This window comes from Eubalaena glacialis, chromosome 5, assembly GCF_028564815.1.
Source record: "Eubalaena glacialis isolate mEubGla1 chromosome 5, mEubGla1.1.hap2.+ XY, whole genome shotgun sequence".
In the NCBI taxonomy this organism is placed as follows: Eukaryota; Metazoa; Chordata; class Mammalia; order Artiodactyla; family Balaenidae; genus Eubalaena; species Eubalaena glacialis.
The window spans coordinates 89,051-116,870 of record NC_083720.1 but is presented as its reverse complement, the minus strand read 5'-3'; the positions used below and the strand labels follow the sequence as shown (position 1 = coordinate 116,870).

General features: G+C 47.6%; 1 protein-coding gene and 1 long non-coding RNA gene across 3 annotated transcripts in view; one reads left to right on the top strand and one right to left on the bottom strand.

The window, feature by feature from the left end:
• PIGG (phosphatidylinositol glycan anchor biosynthesis class G (EMM blood group)) overlaps window positions 1-21,721 on the bottom strand; it is a 42,976-nt gene extending 21,255 nt beyond the window's left edge. Inside the window, exons 1-7 of the mRNA XM_061191049.1 lie at window positions 21,427-21,721; window positions 20,317-20,522; window positions 12,720-12,929; window positions 11,237-11,418; window positions 10,705-10,731; window positions 10,185-10,309; window positions 241-453 (exon numbers count right to left, since the gene is read on the bottom strand). Coding sequence (XP_061047032.1) covers window positions 241-453; window positions 10,185-10,309; window positions 10,705-10,731; window positions 11,237-11,418; window positions 12,720-12,929; window positions 20,317-20,522; window positions 21,427-21,580 — 1,117 coding nt within the window. The 5' untranslated portion in view covers window positions 21,581-21,721. The remainder of the gene's footprint in view (window positions 1-240; window positions 454-10,184; window positions 10,310-10,704; window positions 10,732-11,236; window positions 11,419-12,719; window positions 12,930-20,316; window positions 20,523-21,426) is intronic.
• Window positions 21,722-22,103: 382 nt separating this feature from the next.
• The window catches only part of LOC133092503 (uncharacterized), a 63,613-nt gene continuing 57,896 nt past the window's right edge, over window positions 22,104-27,820 (top strand). For both annotated transcript variants that reach the window (XR_009701061.1, XR_009701060.1), the window contains exons 1-2: window positions 22,104-22,403; window positions 24,086-24,144. This is a non-coding gene — a long non-coding RNA (uncharacterized LOC133092503). The remainder of the gene's footprint in view (window positions 22,404-24,085; window positions 24,145-27,820) is intronic.

Genomic DNA, 27,820 nt, shown 5'->3' with positions numbered 1-27,820 from the left:
CCAAACAGGAACTTAGTGAAAAAAATTCAGCACTTGCTGAATAAATACATTTATGAAAGATTTTGACTTACATGGTTGCATCTGTGGGTGTTGCTAATGGTGACAGTCAGGGTTCTAATAAAAAGGAACACACAGTCAAAGACTGCTGTAGTGCACACCACGGGAACATCAGGAAGACATCAGGCGCAATGGAAACACACACACAGCATAACAGATGTTAGCAGCTACTAACTAGCTTACCTTTTTTATACGACGGAACATTCTCCTGCAACAACTTGCTAAGCTGTACTGTATTTAAATGTAAAAATCTCAGTTGTTCCCTCATTGGTTTTCCTTCTACAACCGGGAATATAAGACTGCCGATGCTGCTCCTTGGAATCGGCAGACCAAGCCCTATTGATAGTGTTGCAGCCAAATCAGTCTGTTGAATATACTTTGGATGCCTGACGTCACCTAGAAGAAAGAAAACAGTTTAAGTGACAGGCTCTAGGACACGTGTGATGGCAGTCACTCTTGAATTTGACCTTCTACAAGTAATGTAAGTCAAACCACCCATCTCTTCAAACCGTCCTGTGTAGATTCAGACAGAAACCACCTCGTTGTTTTTCACGTCAGTAAAAACACTGAACGCTCATTCTTTGCGGAGCCTGGTGCCTCCCTAAAAAGCAGCACACAATACACGGGAGAGGCACTAACGCAGGAAGCTCAACACCGCGTGAGCTTCAGAGCGTGGGGTGGATGCCGAGAGATGTTCACTTTGGTGAGGTCAGCGGTCACCCGGCTGAACAAGGGGGAGGGTGGATCTCTGGCGGCCCTGCCCCGCTGCAGTCAGGCCGTCCACGCGGCCCCACAGGGAAGCTGATGCAGACTTCTCCACGCGTCCCGAGCAGCAGCAGGTGCCTCTACCGGGGAGAGCGAGCAGGACGAGGCTGGCTCCAGCTGGGCCGAGCTCCATAACCAACTCTGACAAGCGAGACGCCGCCTCCCAACAAGTCCAAGGCCCAGCAGTGGCTGGCCAGCCTCCGAATTCCCGCCAGGAGAACAGGTGTGACGTCAGGACACTGGGCTCAGGCCCCTGCTGTGCCACCATCCAGTGGGAGGCTTTGGACAAGAAACTCAGAATTTTGTCATCTGTAAAGAGAGCATCTGGCCCACAGACCTCAGAAGCTACAATGCAGGTCTTGGGGGCTGAGGGGTCACCAGGAGAGTCTACCCAGGAGAGGCAGTGCTGGTGCAAGCCTCTTAGATACTCTAGTGTGAGTTTATAAAGGTTTTACTATGATTGTGGCAATTTCTGGTTGTATACAATTTTTCTTTTTAATTTGATGAAATGTATTAATCTTTTCTTGACCCACCATTTACTGATGGCTTCTGGGTTCACTTAGAAGAACATTTCCACCCAACATTATTATCTGTTTTCTTCTAGAATTTTCTTACATTAGGTGCTTTGATCTGAAACAAAACAAAACCCAAAACAAAAACCCCACCTTAAAGTGCTTTTGCTCTGATATTAGTGATGGTGCTGGTCTTGTGCTGAGACTACTGAGGGTCTCACAGGATACTCTGTCAGATCCGAGGGTACTGACAACCAGGATTCTAAGCTCGGGAGGGAGACGGTACAGGTGAAAGATCTCAGGAGGTAATTTTACAGCAGTGAAGTGAAGTGCAAGTTATCAATACGAACTCAAGATCAATTTTATTTTAAAAAGATTTCCTCACTTTGTCCAGAAATGAGTAAGCCAGTATGCAAGAGCACCGCTAGCTGTGAGACGGTGGTCCTCAAAGACCCCTTTCCACTGAAAGGAACCAGGGCATCTTGGAGAAGCAGCTGATTCCAGGTCCAGGGAAGGGCTTGTGCACAAGCGGCTGGGACACCTTCTCAGACTAGACAGCAACAGAGCCCTCAGAGATACTAAGGCCTCTGGGACCATAAGGTCAGAAGGACTCAGGAGGTCATCTGAAGATGCTCCCAGTTCCCAAAGATGGGACAAACTGAATAGTAAATAATATTAAATAGTATCTATAGTGAATTGAAACAAATAAAATAAGCTTAAATCCATGAGTTCAAAATGTCCCCAAAATAAAAATAAAAACGAATTGGTCATAGTTGAAGCATGCTAGTGAACTCATAGTGAACTAATTCACTGATCTGAAACTGGGAATCAATTGGGAAGAATAAGCCATCATTTACCTCCTCTCTCTTACATAAATGCTAATGCTGGGTAACCAAGAAGCAGATGGAGGAAGATTCTCTTTACTGAATTATTTTGGCTAATTAATGAAAAAAAAAAAAAGGACTTAACAGAATTAAAACATCACTATTTGTAACCTCTAGTGAATTAGTGGCCCTAGGTGGTCATCAGTGGCTACTGATATCACCACATAGCAGACAAGTCGGGCACTCTGTGCTTCCTGCTAGCAAGAGTCTGGTCCAAACCAACCAAACCAACAGGATCTGAATCTGCTCACGACTCCAGGTCAGGTGGGATTTACTGGATGAGCAAAGGACATGTTAGCAGACAATGCAGAGAGAGACTCCACAGGACAACTAACCAGGTTCTTCAACAGATAATCACAATAAAAGAGGATGGGGGTGGAGACCTATAAATTAAAAGAGACTTAGAGACATATCAACAAGAACTGACGTTACTTTAAAAAGAACGTGGGGAATTCAAGCCTAAGGATGCTCTTGAAAACTATGAAGGTTTTGGAGGTAAGCAACTAAGAGGAAGCTGGCAGCTTCATGAGAGCAACAGGCTAAACCGCAGGCCAGCTGGAAGTTTACCAGAGAGGGTCAGGGAGAAAAGAGAGCTAAGAAGGGCTCCCCTGGCATCAGAACAAACTCAAAGACAGGCCTCGAAATGACTTCTGCAAAGTGGCCCAAATAGGATGAGACCAGACTGCAGAGCACATTGATTATAAATTGTCAAAAATGAGACAGCAATCAGCCTGCAATGAGGGGAGCCAACAGCTGGGTGGGTGTGGCAGCAAGAGAGGCAACAGCTTAGAGCCGCCACAGAAAGTGACCGTCACAGAGCTCCGCTGGCTCCCAGGGCACGGTGCCCTCACAGAAACGATAGCAGACTTTACACGTGGGGGGTCAAGGCTTCCCTGGAGCAGTCCAGTCAAGGTACTCAGCAAATCAACACGCAAACAATGACAATAGGCCCTTGGAGGGGAGGGGAGCAGTAGTTAGAGTTATTGCAATATAGTATTTAATGTTCAGTTTTCATCAAAAACTCAAAGCAATTATACCAAGAAACAGGAAAGTACGATTCAAAGAGAAAAAAAAGCAGGCAACAGAACGTTCCTGGGAAGGCCCGGATGTCAGAGTTCATAGACAAAGTCTTCCAAGCAGCCATCGTAAATTTGTTCCAAGAACTAAGGGAAACTATGCATAAAGAAGTAAAGGAAGGTATGATGACAGTGTGCCATCCAATAGAGATTATCAATAAAGGGACAAGAATTATAAAAAAGAACCAGATGGAAACTCTGAAGTTGAGAAATATAATAACTAAAATGAAATATTCTCTGTAAAGGCTCAATAGGAGATTTTCAACTGGCAGAAGAATCAGCAAATTTATAGACAGACTGATAAAAATTATGCAACCTGAGAAACAGACAAAAAATCTTCCAAATTTGATGGGAAACATCAAATCAACACATCCAAGAAGCTCGATGAACTCCAAGTTGGACAAACACAAACTAACAGATATAATAAAAATGTTGAAAGACAAAGAGGGAAAGAAGGGAACCTAATTAGATTAATGGTTGATTTCTCATCAGAAACCACAGAGGCCAGAAGGCAGTAGGACAGCATATGCAAAGAGCTGAAAGAAAAAGACCAGTCAACCAAGAATCCTACATCCAGCAAAACTACCTTTCAAAAACTCAAGGTGAAATGAAGACATCCGCAAACTAAAAAAGCAAAAAAGACAATTCACTGCTAGCAAACCTGCCTTACGAGAAATACTAAAGGAAGTTCTTCAGGCTGAAAGCTAGTGACTCCAGATGGTAATCTGGATCCAGTTTAAAAAAAACAAAGAGTATCAGTAATTATACAGTTACAAAAGACAGCATACATATTTTTTTCTCTTAAATTTCAAAGCAATTATATAAAACCATATATATGTATATATAAAACCATCTATGTGTCTGTATATATATATATATATATATATATATATATATATATATATATATATATATATATATATATATATATGTTGTCAGCCTACAACATATAGAAATGGAATGTATCTGACAACAACAGCACAGGTAAAGAGAAGCGAAGCTGTACTAGAGAAAGAAAATGGCACCATAAGAAAATACATGTCCACACAGAAACTTGTTCATAAATGTTATCAACAGCATCATTCATAATAGCCAAAAAGTAGAAACAACCCAAATATCCATCAACTGATGGATGGATGGATGAACATATGTGGTACATCTGTACAATGGAATATTATTCAGCAATAGAAAGGAATGAAGTCCTGACACCTGCTACAATGTGGATGAACCTTGAAAACATTACCCTAGTGAAAGAAGTTGGTCACACAGACCATTTATTACATGGTCCATTTATTAAAAGACCATTTATACACTACATTTATTATATGGAATGTCCAGAAGAGGCAAATCTGTAGAGACAGGTAGATTAGTGATTGCCAGTGGCTGGGGGTGGGTGTGCTACTGGGTGGGGGGAAGTGGGGGTGACCACTAAAGAGGTGATATGTCCCAAAATTGACACTGACGATGGCTAACCAAGTCTGAATGAACTAAAACGCTCAAAAAATAAGCATGATGAGAAGACAATATAACTATTCTTAAAGCAAACAAACAAGTAAACAAAATAAGAAAGAGCTCAGACTCACTGTTGGCACTGAGGTCAGCCATGTGAGCAGCCCATGCAGGCAGTTCCTATGCACAGCCGCCCTGGCCCTTCCTATCTGAAGATGTGTCAGGCCTCCCAGGGAGGAGATCCTTAAATACCCATCTGAGCAATGAAACATCAGCACTTTAGTTAAAAATAACTCTAACATTCCTATAATAAAAGCACGCCAGCTTAGCTGTCTCTTTTCCCCCCAGACTACAAGCTCCCTGTCCGTAGTGCCGGCACAGTGCCGAGCCCACCGTGGGTGCCCAGTACCCCTCTCCCAGACTACGAGCTCCCTGTCCGTAGTGCCGGCACAGTGCCTAGCCCACCGTGGGTGCCCAGTACCCCTCTCCCAGACTACGAGCTCCCTGTCCGTAGTGCCGGCACAGTGCCTAGCCCACCGTGGGTGCTCAGTACCCCTCCCCCAGACTACGAGCTCCCTGTCCGTAGTGTCGGCACAGTGCCTAGCCCACCGTGGGTGCTCAGTACCCCTCTCCCAGACTACGAGCTCCCTGTCCGTAGTGCCGGCACAGTGCCTAGCCCACCGTGGGTGCTCAGTACCCCTCTCCCAGACTACAAGCTCCCTGTCCGTAGTGCCGGCACAGTGCCTAGCCCACCGTGGGTGCTCAGTACCCCTCTCCCAGACTACGAGCTCCCTGTCCGTAGTGTCGGCACAGTGCCTAGCCCACCGTGGGTGCTCAGTACCCCTCTCCCAGACTACGAGCTCCCTGTCCGTAGTGCCGGCACAGTGCCGAGCCCACCGTGGGTGCCCAGTACCCCTCTCCCAGACTACGAGCTCCCTGTCCGTAGTGCCGGCACAGTGCCTAGCCCACCGTGGGTGCCCAGTACCCCTCCCCCAGACTACGAGCTCCCTGTCCGTAGTGCCGGCACAGTGCCTAGCCCACCGTGGGTGCCCAGTACCCCTCTCCCAGACTACGAGCTCCCTGTCCGTAGTGCCGGCACAGTGCCTAGCCCACCGTGGGTGCCCAGTACCCCTCTCCCAGACTACGAGCTCCCTGTCCGTAGTGCCGGCACAGTGCCGAGCCCACCGTGGGTGCCCAGTACCCCTCTCCCAGACTACGAGCTCCCTGTCCGTAGTGCCGGCACAGTGCCGAGCCCACCGTGGGTGCCCAGTACCCCTCTCCCAGACTACGAGCTCCCTGTCCGTAGTGCCGGCACAGTGCCTAGCCCACCGTGGGTGCCCAGTACCCCTCCCCCAGACTACGAGCTCCCTGTCCGTAGTGCCGGCACAGTGCCGAGCCCACCGTGGGTGCCCAGTACCCCTCTCCCAGACTACGAGCTCCCTGTCCGTAGTGCCGGCACAGTGCCGAGCCCACCGTGGGTGCTCAGTACCCCTCCCCCAGACTACGAGCTCCCTGTCCGTAGTGCCGGCACAGTGCCTAGCCCACCGTGGGTGCTCAGTACCCCTCCCCCAGACTACGAGCTCCCTGTCCGTAGTGCCGGCACAGTGCCTAGCCCACCGTGGGTGCTCAGTACCCCTCCCCCAGACTACGAGCTCCCTGTCCGTAGTGCCGGCACAGTGCCTAGCCCACCGTGGGTGCTCAGTACCCCTCCCCCAGACTACGAGCTCCCTGTCCGTAGTGCCGGCACAGTGCCGAGCCCACCGTGGGTGCTCAGTACCCCTCTCCCAGACTACGAGCTCCCTGTCCGTAGTGCCGGCACAGTGCCTAGCCCACCGTGGGTGCTCAGTACCCCTCTCCCAGACTACGAGCTCCCTGTCCGTAGTGCCGGCACAGTGCCGAGCCCACCGTGGGTGCTCAGTACCCCTCTCCCAGACTACGAGCTCCCTGTCCGTAGTGCCGGCACAGTGCCTAGCCCACCGTGGGTGCCCAGTACCCCTCTCCCAGACTACGAGCTCCCTGTCCGTAGTGCCGGCACAGTGCCGAGCCCACCGTGGGTGCCCAGTACCCCTCTCCCAGACTACGAGCTCCCTGTCCGTAGTGCCGGCACAGTGCCTAGCCCACCGTGGGTGCCCAGTACCCCTCTCCCAGACTACGAGCTCCCTGTCCGTAGTGTCGGCACAGTGCCTAGCCCACCGTGGGTGCTCAGTACCCCTCTCCCAGACTACGAGCTCCCTGTCCGTAGTGCCGGCACAGTGCCTAGCCCACCGTGGGTGCCCAGTACCCCTCTCCCAGACTACGAGCTCCCTGTCCGTAGTGCCGGCACAGTGCCGAGCCCACCGTGGGTGCCCAGTACCCCTCTCCCAGACTACGAGCTCCCTGTCCGTAGTGCCGGCACAGTGCCGAGCCCACCGTGGGTGCTCAGTACCCCTCTCCCAGACTACAAGCTCCCTGTCCGTAGTGCCGGCACAGTGCCTAGCCCACCGTGGGTGCTCAGTACCCCTCCCCCAGACTACGAGCTCCCTGTCCGTAGTGCCGGCACAGTGCCTAGCCCACCGTGGGTGCTCAGTACCCCTCCCCCAGACTACGAGCTCCCTGTCCGTAGTGCCGGCACAGTGCCGAGCCCACCGTGGGTGCCCAGTACCCCTCTCCCAGACTACGAGCTCCCTGTCCGTAGTGCCGGCACAGTGCCGAGCCCACCGTGGGTGCTCAGTACCCCTCTCCCAGACTACAAGCTCCCTGTCCGTAGTGCCGGCACAGTGCCTAGCCCACCGTGGGTGCTCAGTACCCCTCCCCCAGACTACGAGCTCCCTGTCCGTAGTGCCGGCACAGTGCCGAGCCCACCGTGGGTGCCCAGTACCCCTCTCCCAGACTACGAGCTCCCTGTCCGTAGTGCCGGCACAGTGCCGAGCCCACCGTGGGTGCTCAGTACCCCTCTCCCAGACTACGAGCTCCCTGTCCGTAGTGCCGGCACAGTGCCTAGCCCACCGTGGGTGCTCAGTACCCCTCCCCCAGACTACGAGCTCCCTGTCCGTAGTGCCGGCACAGTGCCTAGCCCACCGTGGGTGCCCAGTACCCCTCTCCCAGACTACGAGCTCCCTGTCCGTAGTGCCGGCACAGTGCCGAGCCCACCGTGGGTGCCCAGTACCCCTCTCCCAGACTACGAGCTCCCTGTCCGTAGTGCCGGCACAGTGCCGAGCCCACCGTGGGTGCCCAGTACCCCTCTCCCAGACTACGAGCTCCCTGTCCGTAGTGTCGGCACAGTGCCTAGCCCACCGTGGGTGCTCAGTACCCCTCTCCCAGACTACGAGCTCCCTGTCCGTAGTGCCGGCACAGTGCCGAGCCCACCGTGGGTGCCCAGTACCCCTCTCCCAGACTACGAGCTCCCTGTCCGTAGTGCCGGCACAGTGCCGAGCCCACCGTGGGTGCCCAGTACCCCTCTCCCAGACTACGAGCTCCCTGTCCGTAGTGCCGGCACAGTGCCGAGCCCACCGTGGGTGCTCAGTACCCCTCTCCCAGACTACAAGCTCCCTGTCCGTAGTGCCGGCACAGTGCCTAGCCCACCGTGGGTGCCCAGTACCCCTCTCCCAGACTACAAGCTCCCTGTCAGTACCCCTCTGCTGAATGGGTGGACAGATGGATGCAGAGGGTGTTTCTGGCCTGGGGCTCTCACTGAGGTAGAGGAGCCCCACGGGACCCTGCTTTGGGTGTGCAGAGCGGGAAAGCTGGGTGCATGGAGGCCAGTGCTCTGATGGGCACCGTGTGCACTCACTGGAAGGCAGGCTCCAGCTGGGCACCCAGGAAAGGCTCAGGTTACAAGAGTCAAAAACTTATACCTTAGGAGGTCAGACATCCAAGAGGAGGCAGGGCTGTAAAAAGACAAAAGGAACCAGGTGGAGCTTCTTCCCCAACCAATCCCCACTCAAGTGGAAGATTCATTCACTCCATAAATATTTTCAGCGTCCATCAAATGCCAGGCAATGTTGAGGCCCAAGGCATATAGTGATGAATAAAACAGACTCTGTTCTGCCCAAGTGTAGCTCGCAGCAAGAAGAGAGATGACACAAACCACACGATTCAGGCTGTGATTACAAACCACGCGAAGGATGATGGTAGAATATACGAGCACTGCGGCACGACCGGAAGGAAGGTACTTTAGTTTTTTGGTTGAGACCAAGGACGAGCGTACGAGCAGGCTGAGGGGCTGAGGAGCACGGGGTCGGGGCACGTGAGGAAGAGTTATCACTTGGAGGACCTGCGGGAGAGGCCAGGATTCAGTGAGTAACGGGGAATGTGGCTCAAGACAAAGCCGTGAGGTAGGCGAGAAGTCTCACGTAGGATTTTTACTGTATCCAAGGTTCAGCTACTGAAAGGTGGTACGTATGGGAGCTGGGAGCCGGGACGGTCTGGCTTATGCGAGGAGCAGGGAGAGGGCAGATCAAGGTGGACGCCCAGGTTTCCAACTTGAAGAGCCGTGTGAATGGCGCCATCTGCTGACGGGGAAATAGGGAGGGCAGATTGCAGGTGAAGTCACATTTGCTCTATCTGTGGAAGATCCAAGTGGAGGCATCAGTAGGCAGTCGAGTAGACAGTCTGGAGGTTGGAAAAGAGACAGCTGGAGGGATAAATCTGACAGGTGTGAGCCTATTCATGGCATTTAAAACCATGGGAGTGGATGAGATCATCTCAGGAGCGAACGCAGAATGAAACAGAGGCAGTCCAGAAAAAAGGCCAGGGCAAGGAGGCTAAGCCAGCAAAGAAGACTGGACAGCAAAGGGAGAGGTAGAGGGAAACCAGAAACGTCGGGGGTCCCAGGACTAGGAGTCAGCACTGCCGAATGGTGCTGAAGGGTCACCTGAGAGCAGCCAGAGTGTCCAGTGTGGAAAGAGCTGGCGAGCTGGCTGCCTGCATGTGACGAAGTGAGGGGGCAGAGGCCGTGCACAGGTCTGTGCTGGCCGAGGGCCCCGGCGGGTCTGGGTTGGAGAGCTGCGGTGTGTCTGAGCGCTGAACGTGGGCCCTCAGACGGTCCTACTCAGCCCTACTCCTGTGGTTCTCGTTGACCGTTGCTGCTCAAGATATAGTCTCAAATAACGGATACTATTTCTTAACTTTAAATTTTTATGTTTCTCTCAATTCATACATGCACTTCAGATGTCTCTAAGCCACTGGCACTTTTAATTAACAGTTCCAGATATCGAGGCAGTGACATTCATAGCACACAATTCCCAAAAAGAACATTTGTATTTTAAGAATCGGCAAGAAACGTAAACTCCAAATCCTGACTGGCCCTTGTCCCATTATTTTTCATTCTCACATTGTTCAGGGTTTTTCAAACTTACACAGCTTCCAAAAATGGTTAAATGGTTTTTAAAATTAAAATCAAACTACAGAAAGCAAAGAAATAAAGTACAGTTTTAAAGTGTGAAACATTCCCAAATTCTCACCAGGTTTCCTTTCAAATGCGGCGCTGATTAAGATCAGAGCGGTGTTTACTTCCTCCACAGAAGAGGCCCCGTGACCTCCAGCTTCAGACATGCCATGATCACCACAAAGAACCAGCAGATTGGTTCTACAGGCAAAGGAAATACATTTCAGCTGAACCCAGACTGGGGAGAAGAAGATCATGTGTTCTCAGATTTCAGCTTTCCTTTGTAAATAGTAGCTCTTCCTAAATTTTTTTTTTTTTTTTTAACCTATGAGCTTATAGTCAGATCAAAGGGTCAACGTCGAGTAATGCCATAAATAAAACAGACGGAATCATATGGAGGTCACAGAGCACAGAAGGGTTGTGTTAGGCCTCTCAGGGCAGAGAATCAGGGTTTGGTTTCTGTCTTTGCCATTTCCAAGCTATGGGAGCCTGGGCACATTGCTCTTCATGCTCTAGTCTCCTCATCTGTCAAACAGAGCTGCCTGCCCCTGGCCCCTAGAGCTCCGGCCTGTGGCTTTTGCTGCCCCTGCATGTACCTGACAGGCTCTGACTTGCCCTTGCTGCTTTTTCACCTGGAATACCCCCTCACAGATGGCGCATCGGCACCCCTGCCCTTCAAGTCTCGGCTCACACCTCCCACGTCCTTAAGGAAGACTGCTCTGACCATGCAGTTTAAAATTACAGCCTTTCTCTCAGATATTGTGCCCTCCTCCTGCCCTACGTTCTGCTATGGCACCAATCACTGTCTAGAATACTTATGTCCTCATTGATTATGCTTCCTGTTCTTCCCTCCTGGCTAGAGAATAAGCTCCACAAATGCCCAGACAGGAACAGTGACAGAGAAGGCCTCCAGGAAACATGAGCTGGATGAACAGGTAGAGATATTAAGAGCCGCTATTCTGCAGGGCTGCTGGGTACGGTGCCCGGCACACGGCACGTGCTCTGTAGGTGAAGGCTGCTTGAGTGATGGTAGGTATGAAGCTCACACAAGGTCACCCCAGTTCACTTTAGAAGCTACATTTCTTCTAGGAAACATTGGCACCTTGACATTCTAGGCCCACCTCTGACAGCAGTGAGGTGTGGATCTTCATCAGGACGCTGTCCATCTCACTGAGCTTGCGCCCGATCAGCGGGCTGTTGGGCCCAGAAACGTGGCCGATGTGGTCCAGCCCAAGGTAGTGGAGGATTAACACATCCCAATCCCGCCTTTTTAATACTTTATCCAAATGTCTTGTAACATTATCATCCACCTTTAAAGGGAAAAAGAGTACATATGAATAGCCTCCCTAATTTCCCTGGTGTTCACTCTTCAAGGAAAAGTGATATGGTCATTTTAAAATCTACGGGCTTATTTTAGGTACTAGGACTCATGGGAGTTTGAAAAGACCAAAACCAAAACCAAAACCAAAACACCAAACAAACCAACCCCCAAAATAAAAACTGTCTTAAAAAATGTTTGCATTAGATTAAGCTTTCACTAATATTGTTTTTATGTCTCTAAGTTATGGATAGAACATATTATAACTTAAACGAACAAAGGCTGTTCTCACAAAACAATTCTTCAGGATCACTACTGGAGCTTAAACTAAAGCTGACCAGATAACCAAGTTAAATGGGTGCCAGGTTGTTATGAGGCAAGTGAGGGCTTAGGGCAGTTGGCTAAGACAGGACAGTGCCCAGAGTTCAAGAAACCAGCAGGGTGAAGCTGGGGGCGTCTGCCTGTGTCCTACGAGAAGGCTGTTTGGGGAAGAAAGAGGCACTCACTCAGCGGTTCCCAGCCACACAGCCCCTGACAGAACCACTAGCCAGGTCAGCCCTGACCCTTCCCTCCCACTGGAGAATCTACTACAAAGACAAGTGCTTCTGAGCCGTCACACACAGGGTGGGCAGTGACTGCTGTGTCTACACGGTCAGCTTTGGAAAAGGGTGTCGGTGTAAACAGGACGGCAGGCGCTCCCCCGGGCCAAGCAAATGGGTCCATCCAACGCCAGCTCAGACGCACGGTGCCTTTGCCCTGCGGGCCTCCCTCTGCCCCGGGGCCAACATGGGGGGTGTAACCTCCTTGTCGGAGGCTGCACACGCAGCACAGGGCCTATGCTCTCCGTACCAGGTAGGCTCGCCCAGCTCACGTCTGCCCTCATGCTGCCGCCCTCGCAGGAGAACAGCAGCAAGGCAGGATCCCAGACAGACCGTGGGGACCTCAGGCTCTGCCTCGTAGACTCCGCCACCCCATTCTGTCCACTTGTGAAGGCCCCACTCACCTGTCAAAACTCCGGCTGAGCGGCTCCTCCTGGGAAGCCCTTCCCGACCCCCGTATCCGTCGATGGGTGCTCACCTGGTCTGGGCTTTGGGCTCAGAGAACTATGCTCAGACCTGCGTTAGGGTTTATGGTCCTGGCTTGTAGCTGATTATGGGAAGGAACAATTTTTTCAATCTCTCCATACTATTCTCAGTATATTGATAAAAGCCACATACAAAACAACGTTGCCTCTCACTAAGTTAGAGGGTACCAGGCTCTGTCTCATAGGATATATTTTTCTTAAAAACTGACCTCTGTATAATCTGATACAAAAAAAGAGGTTGTTCCATCATATTCCAGAAAATGCTTTGGGAATAACTTCACCCATGTTTCATCTCCATAAAAGATGATTCTTTTCCCCGCTGCTTTTGCTCGTGTGATCACGTTGTCTTCCAGCAGCGTGGGAGAATTGAGGTTCCTGACGACATCGATGAAGCCGGGGAGGCTCCCTGTCATCAATGCCTGCAGAAGGAAGCATTCAGGAGTCAGACCACAGAATCCAAGTACAGCGTGGGAACAGTTGCCGAAGATGATTCTAACGAATGAAAGAGGCAAACATAAAGCTAAAGCAACACCAGTACTGAAGGCTGGGTCAGTATTAGGAGAAAGTGGGAAAAGCTACACAGATTCTTGGCAAAACCAGCAGACTCAATAAGTGAAGAACTGACCATATTTCAGCCGATGAGAGGACAAAGGAGGAGGCCGTGGGGTAGCTAGACGGCTGTGGTCAAAAAAGCAGTGAGGGATAATAAGAAATGAAACAAATGGCAAAGGGTGGTATGCACTCTGTATACCCCAACCCACTGTCAGGTCCTCATCTAAGCTTCAGATCTGCTTCATGTGATAAGCAAACTCCACACACTGACCCTGAAACCCAGTAATTCTACTGTCCACCCCCGAGAGAAAGAACAGCCTCTCACACAGCCAGGGAGGAAAGCGGTCTCTAAACAGGAACTCTGAGGAATCCTCACAGTAAACTCGTCCAGGGATGCTGGTGGGGCCACTTCCCCGCCCCACTCAGCACCATAATTTCTTGGAGGAGCAGGTGGCTGCGACATGTCTTCACACCTTTCTGCTATAGAATTAAGTCAACCACCTCCCTCATTTTAGCAGAATCTAAATGGGTCGTGGGTCTCCATGATCTGGAGTTAGCTGACAACCTACAACACTGGCATCCAGGGACCTGTGCAATGAAAAGAAAGAGGAATCTGGACAATGCTAACAAGTATAATAATTTTGCCAAGACTTCTTTAACAGCAAAGTAACGCAAAAATGAATTAATCTTGGACTTTGAGGATGAGGAGCTTGGCAAATCCTCTCCCTGAAGAGCAACGACAAAACTGGATAAAACTGTCAAAAACAACCCCTTCAAGACTTTGAAAACTCAACGAAGATATACACAAATTGAAATGTTCTTATTCAAAACACTTTCGAATTTCAGTAAGAACTGTATCTATGGTGTTTTAACATGGGCTGCTCCCCTCCCGCACACCCAGTTCTGTGACGTGGTAGCCATGAGGACCAGGAGGGGCCTGCCCAATTTGGCACTCCATGGAGAAGCCCCATGCCAGGGACAAGGTAAAAACAGGGAAGGCCAACATCACAGCTACCTGAGGCTTCAATGCTGGTTGCAGTAAGACACAGCAAAAAGTCTGGAAAGGGGGTCTGGGGAATGGGACAGCTGCGGTAGGCTTCTGTGAGCTCCCACATGTTCCTGGAATCTGGAAGGCTGTGTGCACACACAGGGTGAGTGTACACTCAGGAGAGAACAGAGAGGGCCTAGTTGCCTGGTCCTTCCAGCTGAACACAAGGCCCTGCTCAAACAAAGTGAGAGTCAGGGAAGACTCATAAACTGCCTGAAGATGAGCTGATGGCTGGAGCCACACACAAAGACCCCCTGTAGAGAGTGGAGGCCACACCACAATGTGTTTAAGCACAACCTGTGACCAGTCATTGGCTCACCACTCAGCCATGCTGACCTGGCTGCCCCTCCGGAAGAGTGGCTTAAAAAAAAACCCAGGAATTAAAAAAAACACAAGCAGAGACATCAGTGAGTGTACATTTCAGGACCTCAGGAGAGACAGACTCTCTAGAAGTAGCCTCAGCAAGTCAGCAAAACAGCAACAGCCACCAGCACTCCCGGGTGGGGATCAGGACTGAGCTGAGGTGGGAGTTGCATGGATGTACATACTCGGTCAATCTCATCAAACTGTAGTATACAGTATTGTATGAAACAAAATTCTACCTCAATGAAGTTATTTTTTTAAATGTGAGCCTTTCACCCCAAAATTCTACTTCCTAAAGGTAACCAGTTACTTTGGGTGAGTATCCTTTCATCTGTTTATGTACAATCAGAGATATATAAAGTACTTTTTTTTTTTTTTTTACCAAAATGGTAACAAACTATATAGATAATTCTGCAACCTGCTTTTTTCACTTAATATCATGAACCCCTTTCCACAGAAAACATACAGGTATTTCACCTTCTTTTTTAAAAACAGCTACAAAGTACTCCAGTGTTTGGATATACAATATATTTATCCAAGATGAATTTAATGACAATTGCTTTATTTTTATTTTTGAAAGCAGAAAAGAGAATTTATTTTATGGATACTGAGTACCCACGAGCAGAAAGTCCAGTCAGGTTTGAGGAGAGATTTAACTTTTCGAAAGCTGACAGGAACTAAGGCTAGTGGTTCTCTCAGTCACTCAAAGGACACAGTCTCGCATGTGTCCCTTTTTTTCCTCTGTGTCTGTTTCTTCTTTTCTTTTTGTCACTCTTCCTTTTTTTTTTTTTTTACATCTTTATTGGAGTATAATTGCTTTACAATGTTGTGTTAGTTTCTGCTGTATAACAAAGTGAATCAGCTCTATGCATACGTATATCCCCATATCCCCTCCCCCTTGCGTCTCCCTCCCACCCTCTTTAATCCCACCCCTGTAGATGGTTGCAAAGCACTGAGCTAATCTCCCTGTGCTATGCAGCTGCTTCCCACTAGCTATCTATTTTACATTTTGTAGTGTATATATGTCAATGCTACTGTCCACTTCATCCCAGCTTACCCTTCCCCCTCCCCGTGTCAAGTCCATTCTCTACATTTGTGTCTTTATTCCTGTCCTACCCCTAGGTTCATCAGAACCTTTTTTTTTTTTTTTTAGATTCCATATATATGTGCTACCATACGGTATTTGTTTTTGTCTTTCTGACTTACTTCACTCTGTATGACAGACTCTAGGTTCATCCACTTCACCACAAATAACTCAATTTCGTTTCTTTTTATGGCTGAGTAATATTCCATTGTATATATGTGCCACATCTTCTTTATCCATTCCTCTGTCGATGGACACTTAGGTTGCTTCCATGTCCTGGCTATTGTAAATAGTGCTGCAATGAACATTGTGGTACATGACTCTTTTTGAATTATGGTTTTCTCAGGGTATATGCCCAGTAGTGGGATTGCTGGGTCACATGGTAGTTCTACTTTTAGTTTTGTAAGGAACCTCCATACTGTTCTCCATAGTGGCTGTATCAATGTACATTCCCACCAACAGTGCAGGAGGGTTCCCTTTTCTCCACACCCTCTCCAGCATTTACTGTTTGTAGATTTTTTGATGATGGCCATTCTGACCAGTGTGAGGTGATACCTCATTGTAGTTTTGACTTGCTTTTCTCTAATGATTAGTGATGTTGGGCATCTTTTCATGTGTTTTTTGGCAGTCTGTGTGTCTTCTTTGGAGAAATGTCTATTTAGGTCTTCTGCCCATTTTTGGATTGGGTTGTTTGTTTTTTTGATATTGAGCTGCATGAGCTGCTTGTAAATTTTGGAGATTAATCCTTTGTCAGTTGCTTCGTTTGCAAATATTTTCTCCCATTCTGAGGGTTGTCTTTTCTTCTTTTTTATGGTTTCCTTTGCAGTGCAAAAGCTTTTAAGTTTCATTAGGTCTCATTTGTTTATTTTTGTTTTTATTTCCATTTCTCTAGGAGGTGGGTCAAAAAGGATCTTGCTGTGATTTACGTCATTGAGTGTTCTGCCTATGTTTTCCTCTAAGAGTTTTATAGTGTCTGGCCTTACATTTAGGTCTTTAATCCATTTTGAGTTTATTTTTGTGTATGGTGTTAGAAAGTGTTCTAATTTCATTCTTTTACATGTAGCTGTCCATTTTTCCCAGCACCACTTATTGAAGAGGCTGTCTTTTCTCCATTGTATACTCTTACCTCCTTTATCAAAGATAAGGTGACCTCATGTGCGTGGGTTTATCTCTGGGCTTTCTATCCTGTTCCATTAATCTACATTTCTGTTTTTGTGCCAGGACCATACTGTCTTGATTACTGTAGCTTTGTAGTATAGTCTGAAGTCTGGGAGCCTGATTCCTCCAGCTCCGTTTTTCTTTCTCAAGATTGCTGTGGCTATTCGGAGTCTTTTGTGATTCCATAAAAATTGTGCAATTTTTTGTTCTAGTTCTGTGAAAAATGTAATGGCAATTGCTGTTAAAAAGCCTCCAGTGGAAGTGCCATTTGAGCTGAGGTGTGAAGGTGGAGTGTTGTCTAGGTGAGCTGAGGTGAGGCTTTCCAGGGCAAAACACAGCAAACTGCAAAAACCCCAAGGTGAAAGGGGGCAGCACACATGGGGAACGGAGCTAGGTGTGATCTGCGTGGATAAAACACACAGGAAGAGGGAAATCAGCTCAGATGAGGGTGAAGAGGTAAACGGTGGAAGACCACGCACCCTGAGGCCTGGGTTAGGAGGCAGAGTGTAAGCCACTGGAGGACTGTCGGGACTAGAGCAGAGCAACGTGATCTGTTTGGACAGGTTCTGGGTGAGAAGTGCTGGGACAGTTTTCCATCCAGGCTCACACCATAGCAGACTGGACTACAGTGGGGGTACTGGAGGTGGCGGCTGAGTCCGGTTAGTCACATAAACAGTATACAGAGATCTGTTCACCTCATTTCTTGTGAGGAGAGTTATCATCAACCTTTCAATTTTTACAATGTGATAGATTCTTTAGTTGCCTTTAATCTGATTACTAGTACAGTTAAGAATCTTTTCATATGCTTACTGACATATTTCAATTTCTTTCTATGTGGATTTCTTTATATCCTTTGTCCAGTTGCTACTGGATTGTTGCCCTTGATCAGATCCTCTTTACATATCATGGGGTTCACATCTTGTTTGTTGTGTTAACTGTAAATAATTTTTCCATTTATTGTCTGTCAGTTGACTTTGTTTATAATGTCTTCCACCACTTTGGGTTGAATCTGTCCACCCTTTCTTCTGGGCTTTTATAAGGCACTTCCCTCCTCTTCACACTAGTTTGGGTTCACACGGACATTTTTAAGAAGGGCAGGGACTACCTGGTATCCCCTTCACCCCAGGAAACATGTAGGCAGCAAAAAATTTGCAGCTGAGAGCCCAGAAATTTTAAGTGAGTGATTGTCTGTCATCTCCTTGGAGGTTTTCCTGGGGTTGCTGTGGTCTTGGGAACAGTAGTTTCCTGACTTCTGAGAATTAAGGAGGGCTCTGCAGAGACTACTGAAAGAGAATTTGACCTGGTCACCTTATTCTGTATAACACAGTGTTGCTGTATAACACAGTGTGACCAACCGAGGCTCTGGAACTAGGTACACATAAGGTTATGCTCGGTTTCTGATGCCAGCTGTGAGATTTCACACTTCAAGCCTGTTTCCTCATCCGGGAAATGGAGAAGAGAGTGGCACCAACATCATGGAGCTTCCACGGGGCTGTGGTAAGAGTGTACAAGACAGTGCCTCCACCACGGGCGCACCACAGCCAGTGGTAACTGCCGCTATTACAACTATAAATTCCCAGGAAAAGGAAAGGCATTCAAAAATCAGTTACAACATTTTAGAAGGAAGCTACTGCAGCATCTTAACATGTGAACATGCTACTAGAGACATTAGTCTTGAAATTTTAAAACTGGTGTCTCGTGGCAATTGTATCAGCACCTCCAGATGAACTAAGTCCCTTCCTAAGTGGAGGCAGGGCAGGGGACACACTCCTTAGCCAACACTACCCGATCCTATCAAATTCCAGAGCAATGTAACCCTAACTCCAGGATGGACTTCCTGTATACTAGCTCCTCCCTGATAGAGAATGAGGAGCAAGAACCTGCAAAGGACCCAAAACAAAACACTGGTTTGGTAAAATGAAACAAACTGGAGAAGGGAGGACCACAGCGGCCAATGTGCAAGACTGAACAGAACCTGGAGCCACCACGCTCACTTATATTTTTTCTTACAAATCTGCCCAGATTCCTAATAACTCTTTTCTTATCAGAACAAAGGAGGAATGAGTTCCTTCCACACTTCTGACAGGACAGATAAAGAAAGCAGTGATCCTGATGGTCAGGAGCCTGGATGCCTTTCTTCCAGCTTCCACAGGACTTGTTTCAGCAGAATGACTGCACCCCGAAAGGCTGTTCCCAAGCGTCCTGACTACAGGTGGCCTCCCCCACTCCCCATCACTCTCTATCACATTCTCCTCCTCAATTTCTTCCGTAGCATTTATCACCTCCTGAAACAATTTTGATTATTTATTTGTATACTTACATATTTTCTGTCCCCTCAATTAGAAAGTGAGCTTCATGAGGACAGGACAGTTGCTGTCTTGTTTTTTCACTGAACCCCTCTTATCTAGAACAGCACACAGTACATATAGATGCTCAATGAATATTGAATGAAGGACAAACCACATCCAAAAGTGGCAGAGAGAATGGGAAACTCAAGAAAAAAAAATCAGTAAAAGATGCGGCATGAACCCCTTTAATCCCAGACTGCTTTACTCATCCAGTAAACATTTGTTGAGTAACTACCAGTGCTGCCCCCAAGCTTTAAATCAACAAGTGACACCTTCTCACCAAATAATAAAGTGTCACACGATCATCCACAGATGTAAGGTTCAGCCAGAGACTTCTACACCGTACCGGCCTGCAGTATATTCACAAACTTTTAAGCTCCTCTGTCCTTTTCTGATCCCACCTCTTCACTCAACCTTCGGGTCTAAGCTTGAACGCAATTTCCTCAGACAGGCTTTTCTGAACCACCCCAATCTAAACTGAGCCCCCAACCAGCACTGAACATCACGCTCTGTTCTTTTTCATTATGCATTAATCACACTTTGTAACTGCACATTTACTTGTATGTTCATTTGTTTAATGGCTATGTCTCTCATTAGAGACTGAAAGTTCCATGAAGGCAGAGATGTTATTTTTAAAAAAAAAACTTGTTTTTGAGCAAATCAATAAAGCTTTACTCTTTTCTTTCCCCATAGTTCTTAAGTAAAGCATATGTACTTCAAAGGCACTCCCACTAAGCTGAACACCTGAAGGCGGTTTATAGAGTAAAAACAGGTATCTGTGAGGCCAGATCATGTTGGTTTGGTCACTGTGTATACTAAAATTTTGTACAAGTCATTTAACTTATCTGAATTTGCTTCTTCATCCATAAAGTCAAGTGATTGAACTAGATAACCCTAGAGGCTCCTCCCAGAATTCTAACTGACCCACTGATGATTAAAGAAGATAGCAGGTTAGCAAGGAGCATGGTATCTCTTGGATTAGATTGGCCTAGATGATCTGGCTCTAAATCTGTTATGCTTCCCATGAAGCATGAGCTTTTGGCTACCTTTACAGAGGGCATAAATCATGGGTCTTAGTTCCATCCTATCTGGGAGGCTTTTTCAGCATTCTATTGCCCCAGCCAGGTTGACAGCGCCAAACTAATTTCCACTTAGTTAAAATTGGGACTCCAAGTAACAGACTACAGAGAACCCCTCTAAACCTCTGAAAGAGCCAAAACATGATCTATAATATATTAAGTCAAACTGTTTACCTTGATTCGAGGCATAGTAACTGTAGGTGGCTTTGCTTCAGCCACAAAACTGTGAGATGATCCTTTTTCCACAAGGTAAGTTGTGTAGGGCATAAATTTCACACCCTTTGACCCAAACACAAAATCATCTCTCAAGGCGTCTATCAGCATAATAACAACTTTACTGAAGAGAGGTGGTGGGAGCTTGGTCCAGTTGGAAATGGCTCCTAAGTGTTTGAAAAAGAAAAAGGAAATTGAATTTTAACCTTTATTTAGCATTCAAGCACCTTATAATCTAGTTTCTGCTTACTTCTCCAGCACATACTCTGTCACACCTACATATCCTGAGCCAAAGAAAAAGGCCTGTTCTTGGGAAACAACGCTAGGGTCAGGGGGTGGGCAACAAGTAAGCTCAGGGAGCCCTAATATTATGTAGTGAATTACCCTTAGCATGATGGGGAGTACTGGCACAGGGGAGTCCCTTCATGAGTATCCTGGAATGGGACATTAGGGAGATTGACCTAAAACACAGTGTTGCAGGTAGGGGATGGGCGAGCATTTACAAACTGTCTTTCCATGGTTAGCAGCTGGTATTGTGTGGATTTGATCCAAAACGTGAGTTCCTTTACCTAAGATATACTGTTGGGTAGGTGAGGGCTAGGAAGGGGCCTAGGCAGGGAGGTCTTAACTACTGGAAAAAACGGGGTCTTGGAGGAATGCCATAGAAGAAAACACGAGAGGTCGGCAGCAATCTTATCTGTTGTGTCTTCCTGAGCAAAAAGGGTGCCTGGAACAGGGAGTGACCCAAACATCCGCTCAGGGAAGGGGGTTGGGGTGTCACTGGATGAGTAGAGCTGGGGAGAGGCTTACTCTTTACGGTTAGGGAGACCTTACTTTGCGGTAACCAGGGAGGAGAATCTTAGTAGGGCTGGTAGTGGTGCTTACCACAAACTTGTAGGATACATAAAAGGAGGCTGGAACGGTAAGAAGGGGACCCTAGGGGTTGGGGACCAGAATGGAAGAGACCACCGGGGAGCCGCGGGAAGAAGTCCAAGAGGCGAGACTCATAAGGAGGGTCCTCCGGGAAAAGTGGGGCTCGGGGAACAGAGACGCCCGGGGAGCGGTCCATACCAGCCGAGGGTTCGGGCGCTGGGGACTCTGTTGGGCGCTCCGTCCCGGAAAAGGAACAAACGGGAACCGGGAAGAATCCCCGGAGGAAGAGCGCGACCCCGAGCACCTCGATCACTACGCAGCAGGAGGCGAAGGTCCCGGAGCCCAGCCGCATCGTGCCCACCCGCCGGGCCGGGATCCGGACTCCCGGACCCCAAGTCACGTCTCGCCCAAAGACAGCAGCTTCCGCCTCCAGGGAGCCGCCTCCGAGCAAGCGCGAACGGGAGACCCAGACAGGTGCCCGGCGCCCCCGCGTCTGCCGTCGCGCCGGAAATACGCGCCACGGTCCGGGCGCTTCCGGGGCGGGGCGGGCCAGAGCGCACGGGCCCCTCGTGTACTTCCGGGGCGTCTGCCCGCAAGGCACCGCCAGCCCCTTGTTAAGGTCTGAACTGCTCCGGCTGTCTCGGGTTTGTGGAGTCTATGCTGTGTGCCGTGCCTCCTGCTAGGAGCGGTCACGCATTTTGCCGCGTTTGCTCCTCAGCAGCCTGCTGAGTCAGGTGCCATCGCCCTGAGAGCCCTCGTGTGTCTTGGGCAGGTCTGTGCAGAGGACGCCGTCTCCGACCATGGCTTCGAGTTGGGCTGCCGTTACCTCGCTAAGTGACCTCCAGAAGGCAAGCTGACTCCCTGGGTCTGGGTGTCCCTGTGCGGGATTGGACCCCGGGACTTTCTTGGGGCCGCATCCAGACCCCTTTACTGCCCGGTGCCTCCATCTCCGGCTTCTGGGTGTGCTGGGGGCCAACAGCTCACAGCCACCCCCTTCTCTGAATAGTTAATTGTCCTTGGCTGATGGGAACTGCTGCGCCCTGGAAGTTATCACTCCCCAAACACCTGGAGCTCATGACTGACTGGGGTTGCAGTATAAAGGCCCAGCTCCTTTGCCTCCAAGAGTGTTGACTCGTGCTATTCGTGCTCCGAGCTCCTCTGGAATGAAGTTGAAGGTAGTCTTCAGCTAAGACCACATCCCTGCTGCTTTCTCCTGCTTTCTTCACATCCTCCTCCCCAGAGCCTTCCCTTGTTAAGGCTTATGCACCCGACCTCTCTTCTAAGGCTCTCCTTTAAGGAGACCAGGCCCAAGGCAGACTCCAAGGTGTGTCTCCGAGCCTTAAATGTGATAAGTCTATAACGAGTCAGTTTTCCCAAGCTCTGACGACGACAGTCTAAGCTTCTACCACCTTCTCACCAGTACACACTAACCATGAATGTTAATAATAACCATTTAATGACAGCTGAGGTTTATCTAGTTTATCACCTGCCAGGCACTAGATCAAGCCCTTTAAATGGATTATTTTATTTGGTTAACACAACAACCCTTTGAAGTAGGTAATCTTATTATTTTTTATTGCAGACAAAGAAATGATGTCAGACTGTAAAGTAGCATATCCAAAGTAACACAGCTAAACAGCCACAGAGCCAAGATTCAGAGCTATCGGTCTGACTCTGAGCCTGAGCTTTGAATCTCCACACTTTGCTAACATCTCAGAAAAACAAAAAACATCTTCTCCCTTCCAGTGGTTCTTGTTATGGGCTGAATTGGGTGCTCCCCAAAATTCATATATTGAAGGCCTAACCCTCAGTAGGTCATAATGTGATTTTATTTGGAGACAGTGCTTTTAAAAATATAATTAAGTTAAAATGAGGTCATTTGGGTGGGCTCTAATCCAATGTGACTGGTGTCCTTAGAAAAGAGATTGGGACACACAGGCACAGAGGGAAGACCATGTGCACACATGGTGAGAAGGTGGCCATATAGGAGTCAAGGAGAAAGGCCTGAGGAGAAACAAACACTGCCAACACCTTGATCTTGGACTTCTGGCCTTTGGAACTGTCAGAAAGTAAATTTCTGTTGCTTAAATCACCCAATCTGTGGTACTTTATTATGGCAGCCCTAGCAAATAAATACAGTCTGTATTAGATTTATATCTCTTCATAACAAATACCACAAACTTAGTAACTTAAAACTAAGTTTTATGATTTATGATCTCAGCATCTGTGGGTGGGGAGCCTGGGCATAGCTTGGTGGGTCCTCTGCAGGGTTACATTCGAGGTATTGGCTAGGGCTGTGTTCGCATCTGGAGTCTCGACTGGGGAAGGATCCAGTTCCACTCTCACTCAGGTTATTGACAGAATTCATTTCCTTGCAGCAGTAGGACTGAGGCCCTGGCTTCCTGCTAGCCACTAGCCAGAGGCCACCCTTGACTCCTAGACACATAGGCCTCCCTAAATAGCCGTTGAAGTTTCTGTGAATTAAAACTATGATGTTCTAGGTTTATGTATAAAATAGATAACTAGTGAGAACCTACTGTATAGCACAGGGAACTCTACTTGGTGTTCTGTGGTGACCTGGATGGGAAGGACATCCAGGAGGGAGGGGATATATGTATATGTAAGGCTGATTCACTTTTCTGTACAGCAGAAACTAACACAACGTTGTAAAGCAACTATACTCCAGAAACAAACAAGCAAAACTCCTAGGTGACACAGAATCAGTGATCCCTGGGAATCCCTCTGGCAGTGTGTCCTTATTCAGCTGGGCATGGCTGGGGGAGATGCAGACACTGGGTGGGGGTCAGACCTTACACGGGCTGCTGAACATCTCTGTTCCTTTTCCTTTCCTGTCCAGGAGTGAGAATCCCCAGAATAACGAGAGGACAACCAGCAGGGGAAGGAAGTCCCTGGGAGGTGAGTTGGTCTGTTTGTATTTTCCTTATTTTAGCATGCATTTTGTTATTGTGTGTTTTTGCTAGGAAATCACCAATTTCCTGTGGATTTCCAGTTTGATGCAATAGGTTTCTCTTATTTGAGTTTTAATTTTTCCTCTTTCTCTAGTTTTCAACAGAATTGTCACAATTAACGAACAAATATGGGTACCTTATTGTTAACTAAAATCCATATTTTATTTGGGTTTCCTTCATTCTCCCATTTTCTGTCCTAGGATCCCATCCAGGGTATCACATGGCATTGAGTCATAATGTCACTTTAGTATGTTTTTGGCTTTGACATTTTCTCACACTATCCTTCACTCTATGACCTCAGCAGTGTTGTGTGGACTAGTCAGGTATTTCATAGATTGTCCCGCATTGAGATTTACTTGGTGTTTTTCCTGTGATTAAAATGGGGTCATGGGTTTTGAGGAAGCACATCACAGGGGTAAAGTGCTTTCTTATGACTTTATATCATGGGAACATACATCAAGGCAACTTATCACTGTTCATGTTAGCTTTGCCCTTCTGGCCCAGGTAGTGTTTGTCAGATTTTCCCCACTGTGAAGTTACTTTTTCCCTAAGTCTGTACTGTGTGTCTTCTTTAGGATGAAGTCACTGTGTGGCACCCACACTTCAGGAGAGGGGGGTATTTTATTTACCGTTGCTGTGTGCTAACATTTGAAATTGGGCAGTGTGAGCCTCCAACTTTGAATATCTTTTGAAAAATTGTTTTAGCTCTTTGGGGTCTCTAGAAATTCCATATTTTGGCGTTTCACATTCTGCTCCCCTTCACATGGATATACCCCAATTTGCTTATGCATTCATCTGCTGAAGACATCCTGATTCCATTTAGGTTTAGACATTATGAGTAGAGTTTCCGTGCACAATAGCATCCTTGTTTTTGTTTGGATAGAGTTTTACAAAGCAGTTGTGTAAATATTGAAGGTGTGATTGATGGATCTCAAGGTGTGAGACTTGTTTGGCTTTGGAAAATCCTCTCAAACTGTATCTCGAGGCCGTCTACACGTTCCATCAGTGATGAAGGAGAGCTGCTGTTGTTCCCCACCCTCCAGTGATCGGGGTCTTCATTGTGGGGGGAGGTTAGCAGTTCTAATAGGTCCATATCGGTGTCTTGTTTTACTTTGTGATTCCCTGATGGTATATGATGTTGATCACGTTTTTGTCCACTTACTATCTGTTTATCTTCTTTGGCCAGACATCTATTCAGATCTTTACCCATTTTTAATGCAGTTGTTTGTTTTATAGTCCTTTGTATAATTTGAGTACAAATTCTTTATCAGATATGTGTTTTGCAAATATTTTTCTCCCAGTTTGTTGCTTGGTTTTCAGTTTTCTGAAAAAGGCATTTCACCAAATAGAAATTCTTAATTTTATAAAGAACACGTTACTGGGATAAACCATAATGGAAAAGAATGTATATATGTATGTATAATAACTGAGTCACTTTGCTGTACAGCAGAAATTAACACAATATTGTAAATCAACTATACTTCAATAAAAAAAATAAATTTACAAAGAACATGTTATTAACTTTTTTCCTTTTGTGCATTGGCTTTTTGTGTTGTGTGTTAAAAGTCAAAGCTCATGATCTATGTGACCAAACCCATGGTCATGTAGATTTTCTTCTATATTTTCTTTTATAGTTCTTATAGTTTTATATTTTAAATTTGTCTGTGGACACTTTGGAATGACTTTTGTTGTAAGTTGCAAAGTCTGTGTCTACATTCATTTCATTGCATATGGTTTCTGATTGTTCTATACCTATTTTTCAAGAAGTCATGGTATATTTGCTGCCATATGTTTGAATTTCCAAACATTAGTGGATTCAGCAGGACGGCCAGCAGGGAACTTGGTCTCCTCTGAACTGGGAGTGGGTGCAGCCTGCATTTCCCACTTTGCCAGCACAGGGCGACAAGCCCGCCCCTCTTACCAGTGCGCACCTGCCTTTTCTGCCCACAGGCCTGGCCCTGTGCACAGCTGACAGGAGCGTGGCCTCCTCAGGAACCTCCAAGGATTTGGCTTCGGGACAGTGCAGGGCTGCATCCACATTGAGACAAGCTCAGTTTCCTCAGGACCGGCTGGGAGGTGCCTCCATGGGAGAAAAAGGGGAGGAAAAAGTGGGGAGAAGGTTGCTGTGCTGACTGCGTGGCTGACTGCCTGGGGGTGGGTGTCTGTTTTCAGAGGACCCAGCAGAGGAGTGGCTTGATGTGGAAAATTGTGGGTTTTAGTGAGTTTTGTGTGTGGTGCAGTGTCCAGTGTCCTCCTCTGGCTTGTGATGTTCCATTTTCCAGGCAGTTTATTGAGGGGACTGTCCTTTCCCTGGTGTATGTCCTTGGCAGCTTTGGCATAAATTAACTGACCACATGTGTGTGGGCTTATTCTTGGGCTCTCTATTCTATTCTTATGGCCCCTTTGTCTCTTTTTGTGTCATTTCTACACTGTTTGGTTACTGTAGCTTCGTAATATGGTTTGAAGTCAGGGAGTGAGTTTCCTCCAGCTGCTGTTCTCCTTTCTCAGGATCCCCTTGGCTGTTTGGGGTCCTTTGTGGTTCCATACAAATGTCAGGACTGTTCGTTCAGTTTCTGTGAAAAATGCCTTTGGCATTTTTGTAGGAATTGCATTGAATGTGTATATTTGGGTAGAATGAACATTTTAGCACTACTAATTCTTTCTATCCATGAGCACAGGGTATCTTTCCATTTATTTACGTCTTCAATTTCTTCATCAATGTCATAACATTTTCAGTGTGCAGGTCTTTCACATCTTTGGGTAAGTTTATTCCTAGGTATTTTGTTCTTCTGATGTTACTGTAAATGGGGTTGTTTTCTTAATTTCTCTTTCTGATGGTTCATTATTAGTGTATAGGAACACAGCTAATTTTTGTCTACTGATTTTGTATCCTGCAGCTTTACGGAATTCATTTAGTAGTTCTAATAGATTTTTGGTGGGTTGATGCGGAAAACTGGAATTAGAAATCCCACTGATTCTACCACATCCAGGTCATCCAGAACACCCAAGACGGGACTTCCCTTGTGGCGCAGTGGTTAAGAATCCACCTGCCAATGCATGGAACGCGGGTTCGATCCCTGGTCCGGGAAGATCCCACATGCCACGGGGCAGCTAAGCCCGTGAGTCACAACTACTGAGCCTGCATGCTGCAACTACTGAAGCCCTTGCACCTAGAGCCCGTGCTCCGCAACAAGGGAAGCCACCACAATGAGAAGCCCGCGCACGGCAACGAAGAGTAGGCAACGAAGAGTAGCCCCCGCTTTCCGCAACTAGAGAAAGCCTGCGTGCAGCAACGAAGACCCAACGCAGCCGTAAATAAATAAATAAATTAATTAATTTAAAAAAATAACTAGACTGTCTTTTCTTTTTTTTTTTTTTAAAGTTTTAATTAATTAATTAATTTATGGCTGTGTTGGGTCTTCGTTTCTGTGCGAGGGCTTTCTCTAGTTGTGGCAAGTGGGGGCCACTCTTCATCGCGGTGCGCGGGCCTCTCATTATCGCGGCCTCTCTTGTTGTGGAGCACAGGCTCCAGACGCGCAGGCTCAGCAATTGTGGCTCACGGGCCTACTTGCTCCGTGGCATGTGGGATCCTCCCAGACCAGGGCTCGAACCCGTGTCCCCTG